The sequence below is a fragment of the Acanthopagrus latus genome, chromosome 7, assembly GCF_904848185.1.
Source record: "Acanthopagrus latus isolate v.2019 chromosome 7, fAcaLat1.1, whole genome shotgun sequence".
NCBI lineage: Eukaryota > Metazoa > Chordata > Actinopteri > Spariformes > Sparidae > Acanthopagrus > Acanthopagrus latus.
In genome coordinates this window covers 24229898-24249472 of record NC_051045.1, presented here as the reverse complement: position 1 = coordinate 24249472, position 19575 = coordinate 24229898, and the positions used below count along the sequence as shown (strand labels likewise).

Below are 19575 nucleotides of genomic sequence, written 5' to 3'. Positions count from 1 at the left end.
CACTGTTTGATTCAGGTGATTTCAGATGAAATGATCACTGTGAATTAGGGGTCGACCGACATGGCTTTTTCAGGGCCGATTGCGACATCGATTATTAGAAATCAAGCAGACTGAAAACCAATATTTGGGACCGATATTTGCACACAAATGAAATTTCTTGTGTCAAAAGTACTGTTCTTAAGTACCATTTTGAGGAACTTTACTTATTTTGCTTTCATGCAACATCATACTACCTCTCCACTACATTTAATTGTAAATGTAGGTACCACAAACTTTGCACATTCCTATTGTTCAGTATTTATAGGCTATTAATTAGGATGTGACCAATCAGATGGTGTTGTGCGCAGAACATTGTGTAAGAGGATGTTTCATCAGAGCAAGAAGTAGCACATTTTAAAATTAGGTTATTTTATTTGCAATCTGGCAGAAATTCGGAACATGCTGAATATCAGCCCTGATAATCTGCCAGGGACAATAATCGGTCTACGCCTGCTGTAAATACTAACTATAATTTGCATGTGTTTCTCCATTGGTGTAGCTTTTGTTTGTATATCATTTTTAATTTGTTGCAAGGAAACAGGCAAAAGGCAAAACAGCTTTTGACGGGAGCAAGTTTAAAATGACAACAAACAAAAAAAGTCCATATCAGTGCAAACAAAAAGAAAATATAAGACATGCATAATTGACAGCAGTCTCAAATTATGCGTGTGTGTGTGTTTGTATTTTAAAGCCTCACCAGCAGGGTCAAAGTCAGTAAAGTATCCAGGACACATCTGCATAACAGTCCCTGGACCTGAATCCCCCCAGCACAGCCAGCCGTCCCACGTACGGTTACAGTACGAACCTACAGAGGGCAGCAAACATTATACCACAGTAATCCATTCATTTATTGTAACCAGGCAAAGATATAATAAGATTGGATTACATTTAGAACGTTTTGAGAAAACACCAACCAATATTGAAGGCTGCTGTAAGGTATAATCACTTAAACACATTTACATTTACAACAGCTGTGTAATAAGTTTGCCCTGTCGTTGGCTCACACGTCAACACAGAATCACAAAAGTGCGGACATTTTAAAATTTTAATAAAGTCCCTGCATGGATGGATGACTCGTATAAATTATCTATTCGACATAAGTGCTGTGTTACACATCTATAAACTATGTGCCTAACCTCAGCTGGCCCACACAAAGCGCGTTAACAATAGCAGGAAACCTGGTCGTACCAGGTTGCACAGAGGCATGCTGGGAAATGGAGCACAAAATAACATTTCAAAGGCAGTGAAGTACTGAGAGGGAGTAACAACCACTGGGAAAGAGACAAAGGGCAAGTTTCCTTTCTTTCAGACTCACTTCCCCTATCTCTCTCTCTTAGTGTGTGCACACACTGGAAATTGTGAGAAGGTAGGTCAACCTGTATGCTGTCCAGTAAGTCAGTTAACTAAGTAATTATATAAAAAGATATTTCAAAACTGTATGTGCATATGCTTTATTCAAGATATATGTATATTTTTTTCAATAAAAAATGTAGACATTTATGTTGTGGCTTATGTGTGCATATGTTCACTCAGCATGAGAATATGAGGTGTTCATTAATACCCTGAACATTGTATTGAGCAGAGGTGAAATGTAAAGAAGAAGCTATTTGAAATACGTGTGTGTGAAATTATGAGTTTGTAAGGTAAAATTAAAATAATTAAGCTGCTTGTCCGCTATAGAAAATGTTAGAGATAAAAATAAGTGCTGTATCAGGCTCAATTTCACAATACTACAATAATGACAATCATTTGCTTCACCCTACAGGAGGCTGAATCACTGAAATCCACCAACCTTTTTTTTCTTTTATTATCAGAGCAATTAACTGATAAACTAAGACAGTTAATAAAGAGCCCCCATATGAGGGATTTGACACTGTCTTATTTAGACAACCCCCAGTGGTTATATTCAAACAGAGACTATGGCAGAAAGTAATGCAGGCCAGTGGATGTCCCAACGCCACTCACGTCCGACCCAAGGACACTGACATGGCTAAAAACAGCATATGCACTGGACCAATTTTCATGAGGAATGTCTTACTCTTTCTTCAATCAACAACAGATGCAATCAGAATTTCAAAGATGCTACTATATAGTCCATGCCCCAAGGAAAAATGCAAGGCATTGAAGCCAACTTAACATAGTGGCCATACTGTGTGATAACAAGGTTACATGATGCATGAAAATACTTTTTTCCCATAAGCTTACATTACTAAAGAAGTTATAGATAACACTGAGGCACTAAATGTAGCATTCCATCGCCCAAAAAGACTTTTTCAACATCATAACATCATTATTTATTACTTCATCTGAGAATCTTCATTTTCTAAGAATAATAACTGAGTGATGACTGGCTGAAAAACAGTTTTTCCACATTCTTATCTTATCAACTAAATTGTGGATTCAAGCAAGCATGTAGCGCTAAAGAACGCTGTCATTACTTTGATTCACTGGGTGGAATGTTGGTGTGAAGCCTTCCACTTGGCACCTATTTCAGGCGGCATTCCCCCTTTTCCTTCCGCCATCTGCCAGTTACTGTTCTGAAAAAACTCGTCGCTACAGGAAACAACAACAACCAGCGAGCTCCTACGCGCTAGAAACGGTAAATTACGCTAACATTAACCTTGTTGCTAACGGTACAACATAAACAAGCTAGCAGCAGCCATCTAGCATTTACTTGGCGTTGATTTAGCCTTCTCCCCATGAGAAAAACACCCCCCGTAACAATTTTACAGGGTATAATATAAAAATACAGAGCATTTTTTTCCCCTTGCACAACAACAAGCGAGCACTGACACAGCGCTTTAGAGATTGGAGCCCAGAAAGAGCTATCTAAGCACAATGAAAAAGGATTAGTTTTGAAAAGGATGTCCTGTCATTCAGTGTTTTATTGGTAATATTAGTGATAACAATAACACAGGGAGCCATTTCATTTAACTATCAGCACTCAAACTTGTGATTCATGCGATTAAAGTTTGTCTGCCATCCGGTACAGGCAAAACATGTTTATACCATTAAGGATATGTTAGTCCCAGATGTACAGCTCTTATCAGCTGGACTATGATTATAGACATAAAAGAACAATGGGTTCTGGTCGTATCACCTTCTTCTGTAAACGGCGGATCATGGATTATCTTCAGGTAGCACTCAAACTGAGCAGCCAGGATCTGTAGGCGGGAGGTTCCGAGTCCATTGGAAATGTCATTGAAATTCTCCTCTTGCTCCTCCGCTCCTCCGTTGACAGCCAGCATGGACCCCACATCCTCAGACCGGGACACCTGGGTAAAAATTCAGACATTGCATATTAGAGTTGTAAAAATGCTGAATGTGTCCTCTTGACACAACCATTGACTCCAACATCACTTTTTTTTTATTACTACATGTAAATGATAAAAACTTGGATATTTATTTTTATATTGATAATATTAAGCCACTTAATGGACCATTACATCTCTCTATCCATCTTCCATTGCATTCAAATCACAGCATCGCTTTTGTTCAAGTCATCTGCACCCTCAAGGGTTTTCCAGACTGTGTCCTGGCTAGCACTGATAACAGCAAGTAGGTATGTCCCGATCAAGTTTTCTTTTTTTCTACCCCGACACTGATCCGAGTCCTTTAATATTTATTCTGCCGATACAGAGTCCCAATCTGATACTTAGCCTTAACTAATATTTTCCCAGATAATACAGCGACATTAAGAAAAAAATTCCTGCAGTTCGGATCGAGACATCTACAAGCATGCAAAATTTAGCTAACGCTGCTTAGCCGATTAACTAACATCGGTATGCTGGGAACGTAGTCTACTGTAGAATTCAGGCAACTTAAAGTTTTTTTTCCACAAACTGGCGACTTACTAGACTGCTGACGGAACCCAGATACCACGTGATACACACAGGGTTACACTGTTTCCTTACAAACCTTGTTAGAAGCTGGAACCAATGTCAGAATTCTTACACAGAGATAACAAAACATTAATTTTCGACCCAACAAACATTTTCCAAATAATGGGGCGGGCTTTATACCTTATATTGTCTATGATTCGCTATGACGTTTTGTGAGCCAATGGGGTTTGAGCTTTGGCAGCAGGGTTCTGTTGTAAGAAGTAGGCTAAGGGTAAACTTTCTCCTATTTTCCTGTGGCAGTCCGGCCAAATCTGTTTCAAATTTATAGCGAGAAATAAGCAACCTAGCAGCTGAATGGTATCTTTATAGTATATTAGCTACACAAGGTCTCTGACTTTTCTAAGGCAGAGGCAGTACTGCACAACCAGTGACCATGTTAACTGGTGACTCTCGACAGAATACAGAAGCTAGCTTGCTAGCAACTGCAGTGTTGAGTTGAGGGTGTTAGCAACACCTCTTTGTAGTAGCTTGTAGTAACTTTAGCTTACATTTCATCTGTGCCTTGAGCTGTGCTGTCATGTTAATTACCTCAGTGCTATGATAAATGTTCCGCTGCTCCGATAGGTTTATAAGCGTCAGTCCGGAGACATTTTGATCTGCCGCCCGCTGATAATGCCCCTTGGAAAATGAAAATGAATTGAGATGCCAGGCTTGAAAGAAGTATTTCTGGAAGTGAAAGCATACCTAGTGTGCACATTTAGGGTGTCAAAAAGTAAGTAGCTAACATTAATAGAGGATGACAAGAGGAGAAACACACTCACCTCTGTGCCCAATGCCAGAGCAACTATCAGTGAGAGGGTGAGGGTCCTCCACATGTTTCTGATGGGGAGACAAGAACAAGACAATGCGACTATTAGACATTTGTACACCAGATCCCCAAATAGCTATTATTTAATTCAACACTGTGGAACTTATAATAAGCACTGTATTCAATAAATGCAGTCTGCACTACACTAGAAGTTGTGGCAGATGGTGCGGCCAGTACAATGCAGATGCTCTGCAATGCTAATATCAGCACGCTATATGAATATGTTTACCATGTTAACTGGCTTTAACGTGTTGGCATGGTAACATCAGCCAATCAGCCAATAACCAGGTTATTATTTTTTTCAGCCCAAAATCCCCGATCACAACGCTTCAGGAAACTTGACATCTTTATCTGTGTGTGAAACCCTCTGTTCACAGACCCTCAATTTGAGCGACTGGCACTGAATACAAATAAAGCTAAGATTAATCAGGATGTCATTCATTTTGACAGGTAACCTTTGACCTGTAGGGGGCGCTACAGAAGTCACAGGATTCAGGCCAGTCAATATTACAGTGTGGACAAAAATCGCGTTTATCCCTAACACTTATATCAAATTCATTATTTAATTTTCATGAATATTCAAATTCATATTTTCAACATGGAGGACTATGGTCTAATGTGTTTGAGGGTCCACATGGGAGGGTCCTAAGAACGTGTGCATTTGTATGTTTATTTAGAGTAGGCCTATGTGTATTTTCTCATCTATCAGGACAGGAAGTTCATGCTCCACCAGTCATTCCTCTCACTGTCGCTCAGGGTCACCGAAACAGATGTGTGTTTATTATTATTTTAGGGTGGGTTAGGGGTAGGGGCAGCAAGTTCCCTTTAGTGTTTCCTCTTGAGTCAAATGAGCCAAACAAGGGTGAAATAAATACTCGGCTGAAGGAGCTGTGAGAGAGGTGACAATGGCAGCGTCTCTGAGACAACAATACAAATGTGACAAAAAGTGTCTCTTTGGTGGGAGAACATAAGGGCTTGTATTTAAATATGTAATATGAAATGATATCTTTGCATGTGTTTTTTCATCTAGTTGTTAATGCAGTAAAGCTTAGTAATTAATCAATTAATTTGTTTTCATTCAAAATGGCAGATGCTCAGTTCAGGTGTAACCCAGTCTCACATCAAATGTGTAGACCAACAGGTGTCCAGGAAGTACGGCTGACTTTTGAGCTCTAAAATCTTTTTTGTTTTTTAATTGACAGAGCGTCATCAAACAGGTACACAAACTAACACAGATAACAAAACAGCTCAGGTAACGTTTTTAGTGTAAGCAGAGTCCGTAGCAACCACCAAATCATTAGGAAAAATGACAAATGGCAAAATCCTGGCGAAATCTTTGTCATAACAAATAAACTAATGACCATACATATTGATTGACGGGCAATTAGCAGATGCATTTGTCTACGTAGTAATTCTTCATACACTGATGGTGGTGGCTGCCATGCAAGGTGCTGACCAGCACATCGGGAGCAATTTGGGGTTCAGTATCTTTCCCAAGGACACTTCCACATGCAGACCAGGGGAACTGAACCAGCCACCTTCTGATAACAAGATGCTGGCTCTACCCCTGAGCCACAGCCACCATCAGCAGCTATTGCACATTTTGACAGTTATCAGGTATCAATGAAATAGGGGCATGTGCTGACTGTGCTGCTGTGCGTTACGACCATGACCGAGATTACAGTCTGCACTTGGCTGAGATGAGGCCAAAGTAGCCAATCATCTTCTACTGTAGTAAACCCGATCTTCCTAAATTACAGGCAAATGACACACATTGATATTAATATTAAAGTTCACACATAAAAATGACGAATGGTTTTGAATATTCAAATGATTTTGAATTGTCAAATAGTTTTGCCTGGATAACTGTGAATGACATTTAAGTGGAATATTGGAAGTATATGGGTTCAAGCTGAAATGATTAAAGCTCAGATAGGCAGGAAGTCAAGTTGAGATCCGAGCCAAGAAGCTCCAGTAACACAAACATTTGGACAGTTCAGAGTACGGGAGGAAGAGATGAAGGAATACACGAGAAAGAAATGTGGGAACTTTTTTTGCATCAGCGGGTGTGAGCCAGGGCCTTGAACAGTATGAAAAAAACATGATTCATTCCTTCTTTGGAATTATCTTTTTTTTTTTTTTTTCCTTCCTCGACTTGCTCACACAGAGCAGGAGCTGTGTAGCTTGTGCGTGTCGTGATTGCTGATGAGCATGATAGAGGGAAAAGGTAGCCCAGATTCAACTGAAACAGAACTTTTTAATAAATGATGATCAGTGAACATGCAAAGCATAATTTCATGCACAATGTTCGGTGATTTTGTGTCATGGCTCATACCCAAAGGGAATGATGTGCAAAGGTTGCACAGAAGTAAGCTCTTCTGACTCAATCAGAGACACAAAAGTAATTATTAATACATTTGCAGTGAGTATTGTGTCAGTGCTGAATAATGTAATATTTATGTGTGGTTCACCACTCGGTAAATGTCGGCAGTGAGTCATGTTTTGATGCCAGGAAGGAACAAGATGTTGCACAAATGCCAGAGAACATAGTTTTGATCGCTTTCTTCCATGAAACACAATCTGAGGCCACTAGGCGACCGAGGCAGGTATCATCAGCCAAAGCGTGATCTTCTCTCAGCCCTCAACAGGTTCATTTTTGCGCCTAACAAGACCTTGAGCACAGCGTGGTCACAAGATAAAACTGAAAGCTCAACTTGTCTAGAGCTTGCAGAGACGTACGTTGCCAACATTTGTTCTGGCTACATTAATGGACCTGTGGGAGTCACGGGTCGGTGGTCAGGGTGGTGGGGTGAAGTCCAGGACAGATCACATCAGAATCCAGGGTTCAGGCTGTGGTAAGGTTTAGGCAACAAATCACTGTGGTTAAATTTAGGAAAAGATTTCTTCAGTTTGTTTACTAGCCATGAGATGTCACCTTTAGGATTCATGTTGGTTGAGGTGAGGGTATGACTGTGATTTTGTTTGTATATTAATAAAATCCAGTTGTGAAATACTGAAAAAAATGTCATCTTTAGGATACGTGTGCATGGAGACAGATGTAAAACTGGGCCTGTGATACTGTATAATGGATTTGTACATTTTTTTCCGCCCAAGCTCATTCGAAAAACAACCACATAGGTCAAATATGGAAGCAGCTTGTTACGACACATATCAAGGTTTTTTTTGTTCAGGAGCGACCTTTCTCTGACTCTGGTGATAATCACGTCTGCAAAGGAGAAATCGAGGGGAAGTAGTATAATGAGCAAAAAGTCTGTTTAGGGAGGAAACTGGGGATGGATGGGGACCATTCAAGAAAAACGCCGTTCACATTCCAGCGTGAAAGCAGAAGTCGTAGGTTATGCCTAAACAGTTCTGGTGTTTTGGGAACCGCTGACATTCGACCGTACGTGATACGAGGATGTGCTGTAACGTTTGCCTTTTAACGCAGCACAGTGACATCTTTTCCCTCGGACTGCAGATTGAATTTTCTGCAGGCGATGAGGACTTTGCACACAACACCCACAAACAGACATTCATTTATAATCACAATCCTATTCAATAAGAAACCCAAACAATGAATGCCTCTCTATCTATTATGTACACAGTGGCCTCTGACATGGTATTGTTCTCGATCAGGACATTGTAAACCCAAGGACGCGCACACTCACATTATAATATCTTGGCAGCGCTCGCTGTGCGCCACTGTCACCAACAAACACTGCGGACAGGCCGTCTGTGAACTGTGGCCAAGCGGTTTGGTTTGTCTTTGTTTTCTGGTAACGATACAAGCTGAAAGGCTGCCCCTCTTCTCACTTCCTCTGTCCTCGCCTTTTGTCCTTCCCGCAGGGTCATCACCGATAAATATTTGTAGAGGTGAGCGCGACTATCAGGCATGAAGAAATACTGTGTAATAACAAAAAAAAAAAATGAGGATATCGAATACAGCGAGGGAGGTGCAATCACAGCAAAAATGAAAGCTATGGGGGTAACATTTGTGTTTTAACCGTTAAGATAAGGCATACTTTACACATGACACAATAATGTATGTAATATATAATGTACGTATTTGTGTATGTTGATTCATTGGGGTTTGTGTGTTTGATCGGTCTCTAAACTGCCTTTTCTTGTCCGTGTTGAGATGCATGTCTGTGTGCTCATCACTCTCTGGATAAACTTCTTCCCTTGTGTTCAGACATTCCCACCGTAGGGGGACACGAGGGAGAGAGGAGTTTAAATTCAGGTTAAACAAACACAGACAGTCAGACACAGACACAGACACCCACATCAACTCTGCCACTCATTCTTTCTCCGCTCTCATGCTGTCTCTAGTTTTACTCTCATTGTTGTTCTTCGACGGCCCCTTTTTTCTCAGCCCGCCTCTGTCGTCTCTGTTTTTTTTCCCTCCCGCGCTGCCGTCTATCAGCGTTTATCTCAGGCGGTCTGTCTCATGTGTAGACTGTGTGTGTGTTCCCTTCTCTGGACTTTCACTTTGTTTCATGCCGTGCTGGTCAGCTTAACTCGGGACAGCGGTGACGTTATAGCCAGGAAAATCACGCAGGTGTCGATGACCTTTTAAAGAGGAACCGAATCAACATCCACTTCTGACTGTCCAGACAAATCCTGTTAACAAGTAGTGTCTGTGTATGCAAAGCCTGATAGCCTGTCCCCTGCGACACTATTCTCCATTGTTGTCCAAAAACACATCAGTGGATGCACTGGGTGACATGTTCCTTCATTACAATGAACACTGCCACTGTATTTCATTTTGAGTTGATACCACACACTGACTGCAAATAGTCCCCAACAAATACACTATTTCGCCAGCTGGAGTAACATTTGCTTAATACAACAGTGGCAAGATAATTTAGGAAATGATGTAGTCTTTTTCACAAGTTAAAGGAGACCTGTTATGTTCATTTTCAGGTTAGTTTTTCATTGTGGGTTACCCAGGCTCCTCTTGATTGGTCAGTTCACACACGCCTGAGCCAGCACCCTGAGCTTCTGTAAGGTTTTGACCTTTTTAATTTGCAAGACCTTTATATGCACAAGAACCTATTTGAACCTATTTGAGGGAAAGGAAAAAAAACAAACAAAAAGGCATAATTGGTCTCTTTAAGCATTGTACCAACCATTAAATGATCCAGAAGTACAACATGGGTTATTGTTGGTCTATTTCAGCAGACAGATCTCCCGATAACTCAGTGTATTCCTTTAAAGGAGCTCTGATTTCTTTCTCCACGAGGTGTTTAGACGGTCTGAGAGCAGTCATTGCCAAACTGGAATGCACGCTCTGCTTGTCTGGTAACAGCTGTAGAAACAACACCGAGCCACGAGTACACCATGAGTAGGAGACTTTGACTCATAATAACACTGAGTCCAATCAGAACACAGAAGAAAGTCAGGCGCTTTTGGCAGCATTGATTGTAAAAATATTAAGAGTATCAGCCTTGACGAGCCCACTTCAGACCCTGCAATGCCAGTCGTCTTTGTGAAACGATCTACCGTCAAAGCTACCGCCAGCTGCTGAAAACGACTGCTGAAAGCGCTGCAGCGGTGTCTCTTGGCAACCAGCACTCAAGGTAAGTGATGTTTCTGATGAATGTGTCTCTCGCGTGCAGTAATCACACACACACAACAAACACAACGATGAGACAGTCCAATTGGCTGTGGACTCACACACAGACATGCACCACAAACGCTGAAAACAGCTTCCTAATCGGACTTCACAATGGTTGCAAGCAAGTCTATTAGTGCGTCCTGACTGGCTCGATTGGATCAAGGCAGTCAGGACACGCAGTCCATAAACAAAGAATAAAGGCTTGTGTTGGAGCCTCGGGGTCCTTTACTTCAGATCCAGAAGCATTCCAAAGCAGACAAACCCTAACCGAGGAAATTAAACACACACCTCCTGAGCCAAAAGTTCACATGATGGCGTTTGATGGTTGGACAAGACAGCATGACGAAACTTTGATTTTCTGCTAAAAACAAAAGTGTTTCTCACAGTGTCTTGACAAAGTCATAGTTTGAAAATAAATAAGAATGCCCTAGTGAAATGTGTTCCTGCTGAGTCGGAACATAAACATCCAGTAGATCTATTTGTGGCTCTATCATGAGCAGAGCTTATTAAATCTTTAAATATCACCACAACATTATTTGCCATCATACTGCCGCGGATTTTTGTTCAACCCACTGAGCCTGATTCTCCCTTTAAATCAATGAGTGAGGTCCGAAATTTCCCAGAATGCCTTTGGACAACAGTCAAGGAATGGCCTTTTCCCATTTAGACGCTGGATGTGGCTGTGTAGGTGGGGAAAGCAGTAACGATTTTAACAGCAGACTGTACAGGCGTGAGAAATGTGAGAGTCAACACAGCATGTCAAAAATATTTTTTTTGTTTTTAAATTAAACTCAACTGTAGCTGCTAAAAATATCTCCTGACATTTGTGTTTGGTCAGAAACCCACCACAGTGGAAAGAATTTAATTGTTAGGGTGATTTTTCACTTTCGAACCTCTAATATATTTAATATTTAAATCCTAACTCTGTTAGAGTATGGCTGGAACTCCACATCCTTAAACCTCACTGTGGGAGTGTCACTGCTCTCATGGGGTCACCGGTCATCAGATGGAATGATGGGAAATCTAAATATTGTTGTTTTGCAACACCAGATTTAGGTTTATTGGCCTTTGAAATGGCAGATGCTGATGTGACATACAGCAGGCCTGGAGGTCATTAGTTTACTGCCTGAGGGACAATATGAGCAGAAGTAATTAAAAAAAGGCCTGTTATGAATTAACTGTGTGTAAACCGTTTTCAAGCTTGCATTTTTGTAGATTGGAGAGACTTTGATGTAAACTTCGGGGGAAGCGTAAAATTGCCTTAGCAAATTAATTGGATACAATTGCTTTTGGGAAGAATTGCACTTAATTTGACAAAGTCCAGACGCACAAATATAATAAATGCTTAGGGGAGAACAGAACAAGGGAGCGGAGCAAAAACATGGAAAACAACAGCCTGAATAGCAAACAGCTGACTGAAATCCTTCCACTGATGGCAACAACAATAACACAAGCTATCATTTCACAATTAAATTATGTTTTGGTTTTTTTGAAGATAACCAAAGCAAACACAAAAAGGAAAAATAACAGCGTGCCGCAGATGTGAGTGCTTGCCAGAGATAAGATAAAATACCAGAAACTCAACACAAGGGAAAACCAGAGGGAGCGAAAAGACACAGCCAATTACAACAGAGCTGACCAAGAGGAACAAACAGTGGGCTCAACCAGTCTCTTTGATGGCGATGCACAGTTATAACTTCCATGCACTCGTTGTGTTGTAAACAGCTATTGCTTTAAGGGAAAGAATAATATTAATATTAACTCAAAGGACATGTCTTCAAATTGCTTGTTTTGCAAAGAAGACATCTGGTAAGATCGCACCAGAAAGTTTCAGACTTTTTTGGCTGAAAAACCTATCAAACGACAATCTACTGTACTGTCCAGGCACATTTCCAATAATCTACCTAAGCAAGAGTACCAATACAACAACATAAAAACACTCTGTATTCAAATTCTGTATTCAAAGTATTTTATTATTATCAACAAAATGTACATTGAGTATCAAAAGAAAAGGCACTTCTGCAATAAATGGCCTTTGTGACAAATATACTCATATAAATGACATTAATATTGTTAATGCTGATCCATCACTGTGTAAGTAGCATTGTGCTGGTGTAGCTGGGTGAGGTGGAGCTAGTTTTTTATTAACTGAGTCCAGCGGTTGCCAGTGTAGGGTTAGGAACCAACAAAAAGTACAATGTTTCCCTGAGAAATAGTGGAGTAGCGTATATAAAGTAGCACCAAATGGAGATAATCAAGTAAAGTGCATGCACCTTAAAGGGTGACTCCACCACATTTAGAAATGCACCTTATTTATGTATGAACACTAATCTAATGGGCCTCTTAACCTTAAAGGTGCAATCTGTAACTGCTGCTAGGCTAGCTGTGCTGTTAGCCAGTTAGCTCAGTTAGCTGTGCAGCTAGCGGTCCAGACTGAGAGCGAGGAGAATGTGAAGGACTCGGAGGTGCTGGGGATAGCTGGTTAGCATGCTAACTCTGCCACTTGATTGATTAGCATCTCTCAGTGTCTCTCATTTTCATGTTGGATGTCAGATGAGAAAGCAGCTGAAGCGAGTGATTTCAGCCCTGTTTTCTTGTCAGAGTTACTATAAGATTCAGCACTGACACTGACTTCATAACGTCCGGAGCTCCAGGGATCAGGGAAGTATGTGTGTGTGTGTGTGTGTGTGTGTGTGTGTGTGTGTCAGTGACTTCTTGTCTGTGTGCGTCTGTTCACACATTATTATTCCTACTTATTTGTATTCCAGCGAGGGATCCAGAGAACCATGGGGAGGCAACACAAACCCCAAGAGTGTGTGTGTGTGTGTGTGTGTGTGAGGGGAAGGTGGAGGAAGGATGAAGGTTGAGGAGGATGCTATTATCTTCCTCTGTCATCCTGCAACCACTTCCTCCCTTCTCTCCCCTCTCCACTCCTAAACAGCCCCACAGGTTAAAAATAAGCCATTGTTACATGCATACAAAGGGACATTCATAAGGGACAGAGCTAACATCCTTATAGACACTGAAAGGTGAGGGGGTTTATTATTGCAGAGTGAAGATTCTTACATCTGAATTAGGGCTTGACAAATTATCATTTACATTATTGATTATTTTCAATCGGTTAAACATTTGGTCTATAAAATATCAATAATTTGAGAAAATGTCCATCACAAGCCTCAAATGTGACATTTTAAAACGTTTTGTCGCATGTAAAGTAATAAGACACGCACATTTTCTGGGAGAAAAGACTGAAGCATGTTACTCAACAGCATCTACAATAGTAAAGCTACACAATATGCTTGGACTCAAAGCGAGGCCAAGCACGGCCTTCGTTATCTCTCTTGGCTTTCATCACAAGAAAAATAAGCAGTGACACTGTTGTGACGGCACACAAGGGGATGCGAAGATACACAACAGAGACAGCGATTCGACAGCTTCAGCCTTGGACCCAATACCCCTGTAAAACAATGAGAGCTTGCGAGCAATAAAACAGTTTGACAGCCAGACAGGAAGACATTACAAAAAGCGAACCGTAATTACTAAGCTGGATCCGAACATGAAGGAGGGTAGCAGATGCTAGAATCCTAGAGCAAAAATCATTACCTCAACTGAGCACAAGCCGGGAGAACATGAGGAACAAAGGCAGCAAACACAGTAAAGACATGTGGAGGAAACAGGACCAGGGAACAGACATGAAAACACAGACGAGCCGACGAGGTGTGAGAGAGATCCCCGAATCACTCAGAACTCGGAAAAAATACCGCCGACATGAAAAAGTGCAGAATTCCAAGTCAAATGACATCTGAGCAGTATGGCGGCACACACACTTAACAATTTATTTGATCCCTTCATCGCATTTTAATATATGTATCGTTTGATTTGTGAAACATGCAGTAAACACAAAGAAGTTTATAGTTGTCATTTTCCTCTTTCGTGCAATTTGTGCACGATACGCGCTGGGAAGTACGTGCTGGGAGCCGACTGCTCCTGGGTTTTTATAAGGGCCCTTAACTGTTACAGCAGCTGCTGTAGTTCGCAGACTTGCCGTTCAGTGCTCTTGCAACAAGGGAACATCTTTTTTGCAAATGCAATGGGAGACGAGATTGGAAGCTGGGAATACCAACTTAAAAATGATGGCTTCCGACTTGCAGTGGAACACACCATCAATACGCAGCGGCTAATTAATACATAAAACACATGGTAAAAGGCAGGAAAAAGACAAGGACAGGAAGTGTAACACAAGACTGGGTGAGCTTAGCTGCCAGGGCACCTCGGGGATAACGTATCTTTAAGGGCAGCTAGTTTGAAATGCAACGCACACATAAAAAATACGTTCTGCTAACCAAGTATGTCGCACAGCGAGAGCCAAAAACCAGTGAGCACCACAAGGTCCTGTTATGCAATGACCACAAGGGGGTTCAATTACAGGTCACACGGGGTGCTTGAACCTGCAGTCAGGGGGGTGACTGAGGAAGAGGGGACGCACTGCACCTTTACAGAACGCATCTTTTTTGGGTCAGTTTCCCAGTTAAAACACTTAAGAAATTGTACTTGTCTGGAAGATGCATTTATCTGCAAACACTTTAGTGTTAAATGTTTGCACATCCTTCATTTGACAGCTCCTCTACGCACTGTGAAAAGTGGGCTCATAACGCCGTCCGATCCCGTGAATCACTTGCGACAGCCGGCACGCCAGCAGCGGCAGGATTTATGGCAACCGAGCTGTCCTCGTATGAATGATCACCGACTTGGTTATTTTCCCATAGCTGACCCTAAAATAGCTCCCCCAGTTTGGCGCTGTGCCAAGTGGTCTCATGTGATTTTTCTTTTCTTTTTCTTTTTTTTTTTTTTTTTTTTTTGGTATTTTTTGCCCCTGGAGCTATAAAAGCAGCGCGGGCAGTGAGTAACAAGAGAACAGATGAGAGGCACTGCTCTCAAGACACGACACGATCGCCCCCGCAACTCCTCTGTTAACCAAATGCATGCTTTCCCACCACGCAGCCAAGTGCTGATGCCTGCAGGCCGTGTTGAGAGAAGAAGAAGAAGATCAACACCAGCACGACAGTAACCATGCCAGCCTCGGCCCTCTCCCCCACCTATCAATCAGCGTGGGAGCCGGCGCACCCTGACACAGTTCTCAGATATGGTCAGCCTGACACCACGTTCACCACTGAAGCATCCACGCTCATTTCTTTTTCATCCCATTTCATCTCACTGAGGTCTTTCCTGAGTTTCCACATGAGAATAAGCAAACTACGCCTCTCCCATTTTTTTTTTAATCTCTCTTTCTCAACCTGTCACAGGGAGCCCCCCCCCACACACACACACACATACGGCGCATTATGTAGTTTGGGGGAAGGGATTTTAATCAGAAGACAAATGTCTTTATTGACTGATTTTATGGCTAAACTAGTTAAATAAACAAACTCGCTTCGTTTTCATGACTGAATAAACTGAAAAAACAAACTGACCATAAAGGAAAACACAATCTCATACTGGTTGACTTTGTTTATGCGTGGCGGACCCTGCAACCTTTCCAGCTTCAGCAGTGTTCTGGAGGCCTTATTTTCCACAGCTTTTTTATTCATTTACGGACAACATGAATAATTCTGAGATCATCTCAATACCTCCAAAATATTGTACAAGGAGCAACAAGTAAGATTATCCAAATGAACATAATATATGGACTTGGAAGGTGCAATTTGTGAGAATCAGCCACCTGGGGCCAGCTTATAACTTTTAACTGCTGTTTACTAGTTAGCTCAGTTAGCCTTGCAGCTAGTGGTCCAATCATATATATATATATATATATATATATATATATATATATATATATATATATATATATATATATATATATATATATATATAGGGAAATGTTATAAGGGGACCATAGAGGTCTTTGAAAAAATCTCAAAACTGTTATTTCCTCATATCATGCTGTTCATTTTACTTAACTTTTGAATGCTTTAAATGCGCAATATGTAAGAATTGGCCGCCTTAAATTCATACTAGTACTTGCTAACTGCTGCTGACTGTATTCGATCTAAACGTCCGCGACTGTAGCTGCTGTTAGCTCAACTAGCCGTGCAGCAAGCCAGACTGCCAGGGGAGTGTTGGCACGGGAGCTTTGGACCGCTCCGAGAGAGAGCTTTCCAAGCCTGGGGCTAGCTGATGAGCATGCTTCATAAGCAGTCTGTTCATTAGCAGTCTGTTCGAAAATGTCACGTTGATGAATTCTCAAATACCTACATATTGCACCTTTAAACCCCCAATCTCCACAATTGGAATTGAGGTGGTCTGTCATTTCCTATTGTGCAAAATAATCGTTGCCACTCTGAAAACAACCCCTGCACCCGTTAGTATGCAACCCTGACGTGTCAGTTGTCTCCCACCGAGCCCAAAATAAGCACATGTTTTTTTCAGGTACTGGGGGTTGGGGGGGGCTTGTGTGCTTGTTTGTGTTATGAAAGGGGTGATGACTGGAGAGTGAAGTGGGGGGTTGGGACCGAAGTAGAAGCCAAGGCACCTATTAATACACTGATAGCTGCCTGGCAAGAGCAGGCTGTTCCAGCCAAAGACAACGCTGGGTGGGGCTGGGGGTGAAAGTTTCCCACAAGCAGACGCGCGGTCTTACTTTTGAGTCCAGGAATCATTCTGAGGTATTCATAAGTCAAGTTCGGAGCTGATCTCAGATCGATGTCTCGGGTGTGAGGGATTACAACTTGGCACCAGTAGACGGAGGGGGGGAAAGGGTGTTCCTGAAGACACTTGACTGACATAGAAACACACAAAGCAAACATGGAAATAGCCTCTGCCAGTGTAATAAAAGCTGGCAAGCAAATTTTGCAGAGGCAGGGACGAGGCGCAGGGTGGCATTAGAATAACATTAGTGAGTGTCTCTCTATTACAGAGAGACAGCTAAGGAATATTAGTACTTCATAGGTTTCCTTTTCTACGCGGATCAGGCACATCAAGCAGCGTGAAACGACTTCTATGAACAGAGCATCTTACTGCTGGCGATCGCTAACATGCATGTACAAGTGAATGAAAATCACCCAGGAGAAATGCAAATTCATGGAGAAAACAGCAAAGCAGCTGTCAGCGCAGCCAGCCTGCTGGGATCAGATTCAAGGTACCTACACCACCGTGTAACCTCCATTGTTTTGCTTTACGTTCCTGAGTTGGATGTGAACTGAATGTCAGGTGGAACAATACGCCCAGGCAATGGAATTCAGCTAATTGTTTTAATGTGTACTCATTTTATTTAATTTTTTTTATCAAACTCTGCAAGTCTGCAAACAGTGTTAGTCTTTAAATTGCGATTTTGAGCAGTTTCAGGCAAAGCTAAAACCTTCATCATTGATTTTTACAACATTTCATACATAACTTCTGCCACTGTACTGGAAGCCGTTTACAGCTGGATAGTGCTCAGCGCTCTGCATTGACAGACAACACTGCCAGCTTCCACTTAATGACTGAATGACTGCAGTAATGCCCATCCCGACTGTCTGGTGTCATTCACTCTTGGCTCCATGTAGCATCCATTCTGTTGACCAAGGACTCATCTGCCATCTGTTGTCTTTCGTATTAATGGAGGTAATCACAGTGACACCCTGTTCAGCTCTATTCTGTTTCTATTTCTATTCACATGGTACTCAGAATTGCAACTGTAGAAGGAGGCAACAAGCCAGCTCAGGGTTTGACCTTCCCTTAACCCGCGCTCATCCTCAATGATATATACTGTACAGAATTGAAGTTATATTTCTTTTTCTGTTACTGTAAGAACTTTAATTGCGTGTGGTGTGGCAGTCATAAGCTACTTTACAGTGATCTTAACATGGTTTGCGATAATAAACCCAGTCTTCTCACAGGAGCTAGAAGTCTACAGTGATCAAATGTGAGTTGTAGATCATAAAGTACTTTGTGTTGTGTTGCACTTTCACTTTAAAATCCTCATCCTCATTATGTTGCTAAAATCTCTTACACTTTTGCTGAACTTTTCTTGTAAACTAAAGTTGTTTTACACCAGTATCACAATGACATTGCCTGTTATATTGCTGTGGTTCGTTTTCATGAGAATCAAACTGCATCACATCCTGAGTTTTATGGACACATTTCACGCAACCACATTTCAAGTGAGGCCTCATAAAAATCCCAGCATTTAGGTGAGACCTGGACTGTCCCCAGGATCTGAGTAACAAGCAGACACTTGTTGCTTACCTTTGCTTTGAGAGAGCTGTCAAACTGCCTTTTCCGCCAAATATCCCCATGCTTGCATGATCCGAGCAGAGGAGGGTCTCCTGCCGCTCCACTGTCAACACTGACCAGCCCCGGCCACTCAGCTGCTGCAGTCAAGCGGAGGAGAGAAGGAGCAAATGCACGTTTTCCTGCTGTCACCTTCAAAATAAAAGGCTCTCTGCCACATTTGCCATTTGTGTTTGGGACATGCTCATGAGCGTCTTCAGACACGGAGGAAGCCAGGAAGCCACACATGCTAGTAAACTTTACGACTACCAACGCTTCAGTTATGGGCCAGGAAAATTGGACATCGGCACGGACTGGAGTGATGTATATTTGCTGAAGGAGGAGTGACAATATAAATCTAAAAAATAAACCTGTCTTATAGATCATTACGATGCCTATATTGTGTTTGAGTTCATCTTTATGCAAGTGTGACAAATGCGATGCTTTTATTTTGACGGCAAGGATCAAATGCTTAAATCATGAATGAAAGAAAAAGAAAATTATAACTGCTGTCTTCTGTAAATCGAAATGCAATGAAAAAAGTTTAGGATATACTATGAAAAACGCTTTATGGTTAGATTATAATTTAGCTTTCAATGTCAGTGCGTGATGATAAAAACATTAGTGATTTATATCAAGTTCTGTAGTAGGCTTATAGTAGTTTTGCTCTGAAGTACAGCAATGCCACCTGCTGTTTAAATTTAAACGACCGTGTGCGGCGTACAACAACCATACAAACAGATGTGTATCACAGCAGTGTTGCCGAAGTGACACTCGGTTTAGTTTTTGGAGCTTTATCAGGTTTCACATTATTTGCAGTGGAGATTCATAAAAGTCAGCTGATTCAAACAAGGGATTCAAAAAATTATTTGTGCAGTGAAACTTTCTGCTGTGTGCGATGGGGAGCAACACATTTTAATTTCATGCAAAATTTAAAAACAAAACAAAACATTCCACTTAAG

General features: G+C 41.5%; 1 protein-coding gene and 1 long non-coding RNA gene across 3 annotated transcripts in view; both read right to left on the bottom strand.

Moving 5' to 3' along the window:
* The window catches only part of calcrl2 (calcitonin receptor-like 2), a 29222-nt gene extending 10237 nt beyond the window's left edge, over positions 1 to 18985 (bottom strand). The window contains exons 1-5 of one of the 2 annotated variants that reach the window (XM_037102801.1): positions 18590 to 18985; positions 4703 to 4760; positions 4470 to 4559; positions 3140 to 3314; positions 737 to 844 (exon numbers count right to left, since the gene is read on the bottom strand). In XM_037102801.1, the coding sequence (XP_036958696.1) occupies positions 737 to 844; positions 3140 to 3314; positions 4470 to 4559; positions 4703 to 4760; positions 18590 to 18639 (481 nt within the window). In that variant the 5' untranslated portion in view covers positions 18640 to 18985. The remainder of the gene's footprint in view (positions 1 to 736; positions 845 to 3139; positions 3315 to 4469; positions 4560 to 4702; positions 4761 to 18589) is intronic. The other variant, XM_037102802.1, reaches the window with a different exon arrangement.
* Positions 8484 to 10735, bottom strand: LOC119022200. Its single transcript, XR_005075853.1, has 3 exons — positions 10655 to 10735; positions 9879 to 10057; positions 8484 to 9318 (listed from the first exon to the last, which is right to left on the bottom strand). It is a non-coding gene; the product is annotated as an uncharacterized LOC119022200 (long non-coding RNA).
* Positions 18986 to 19575: the final 590 nt, after the last annotated feature.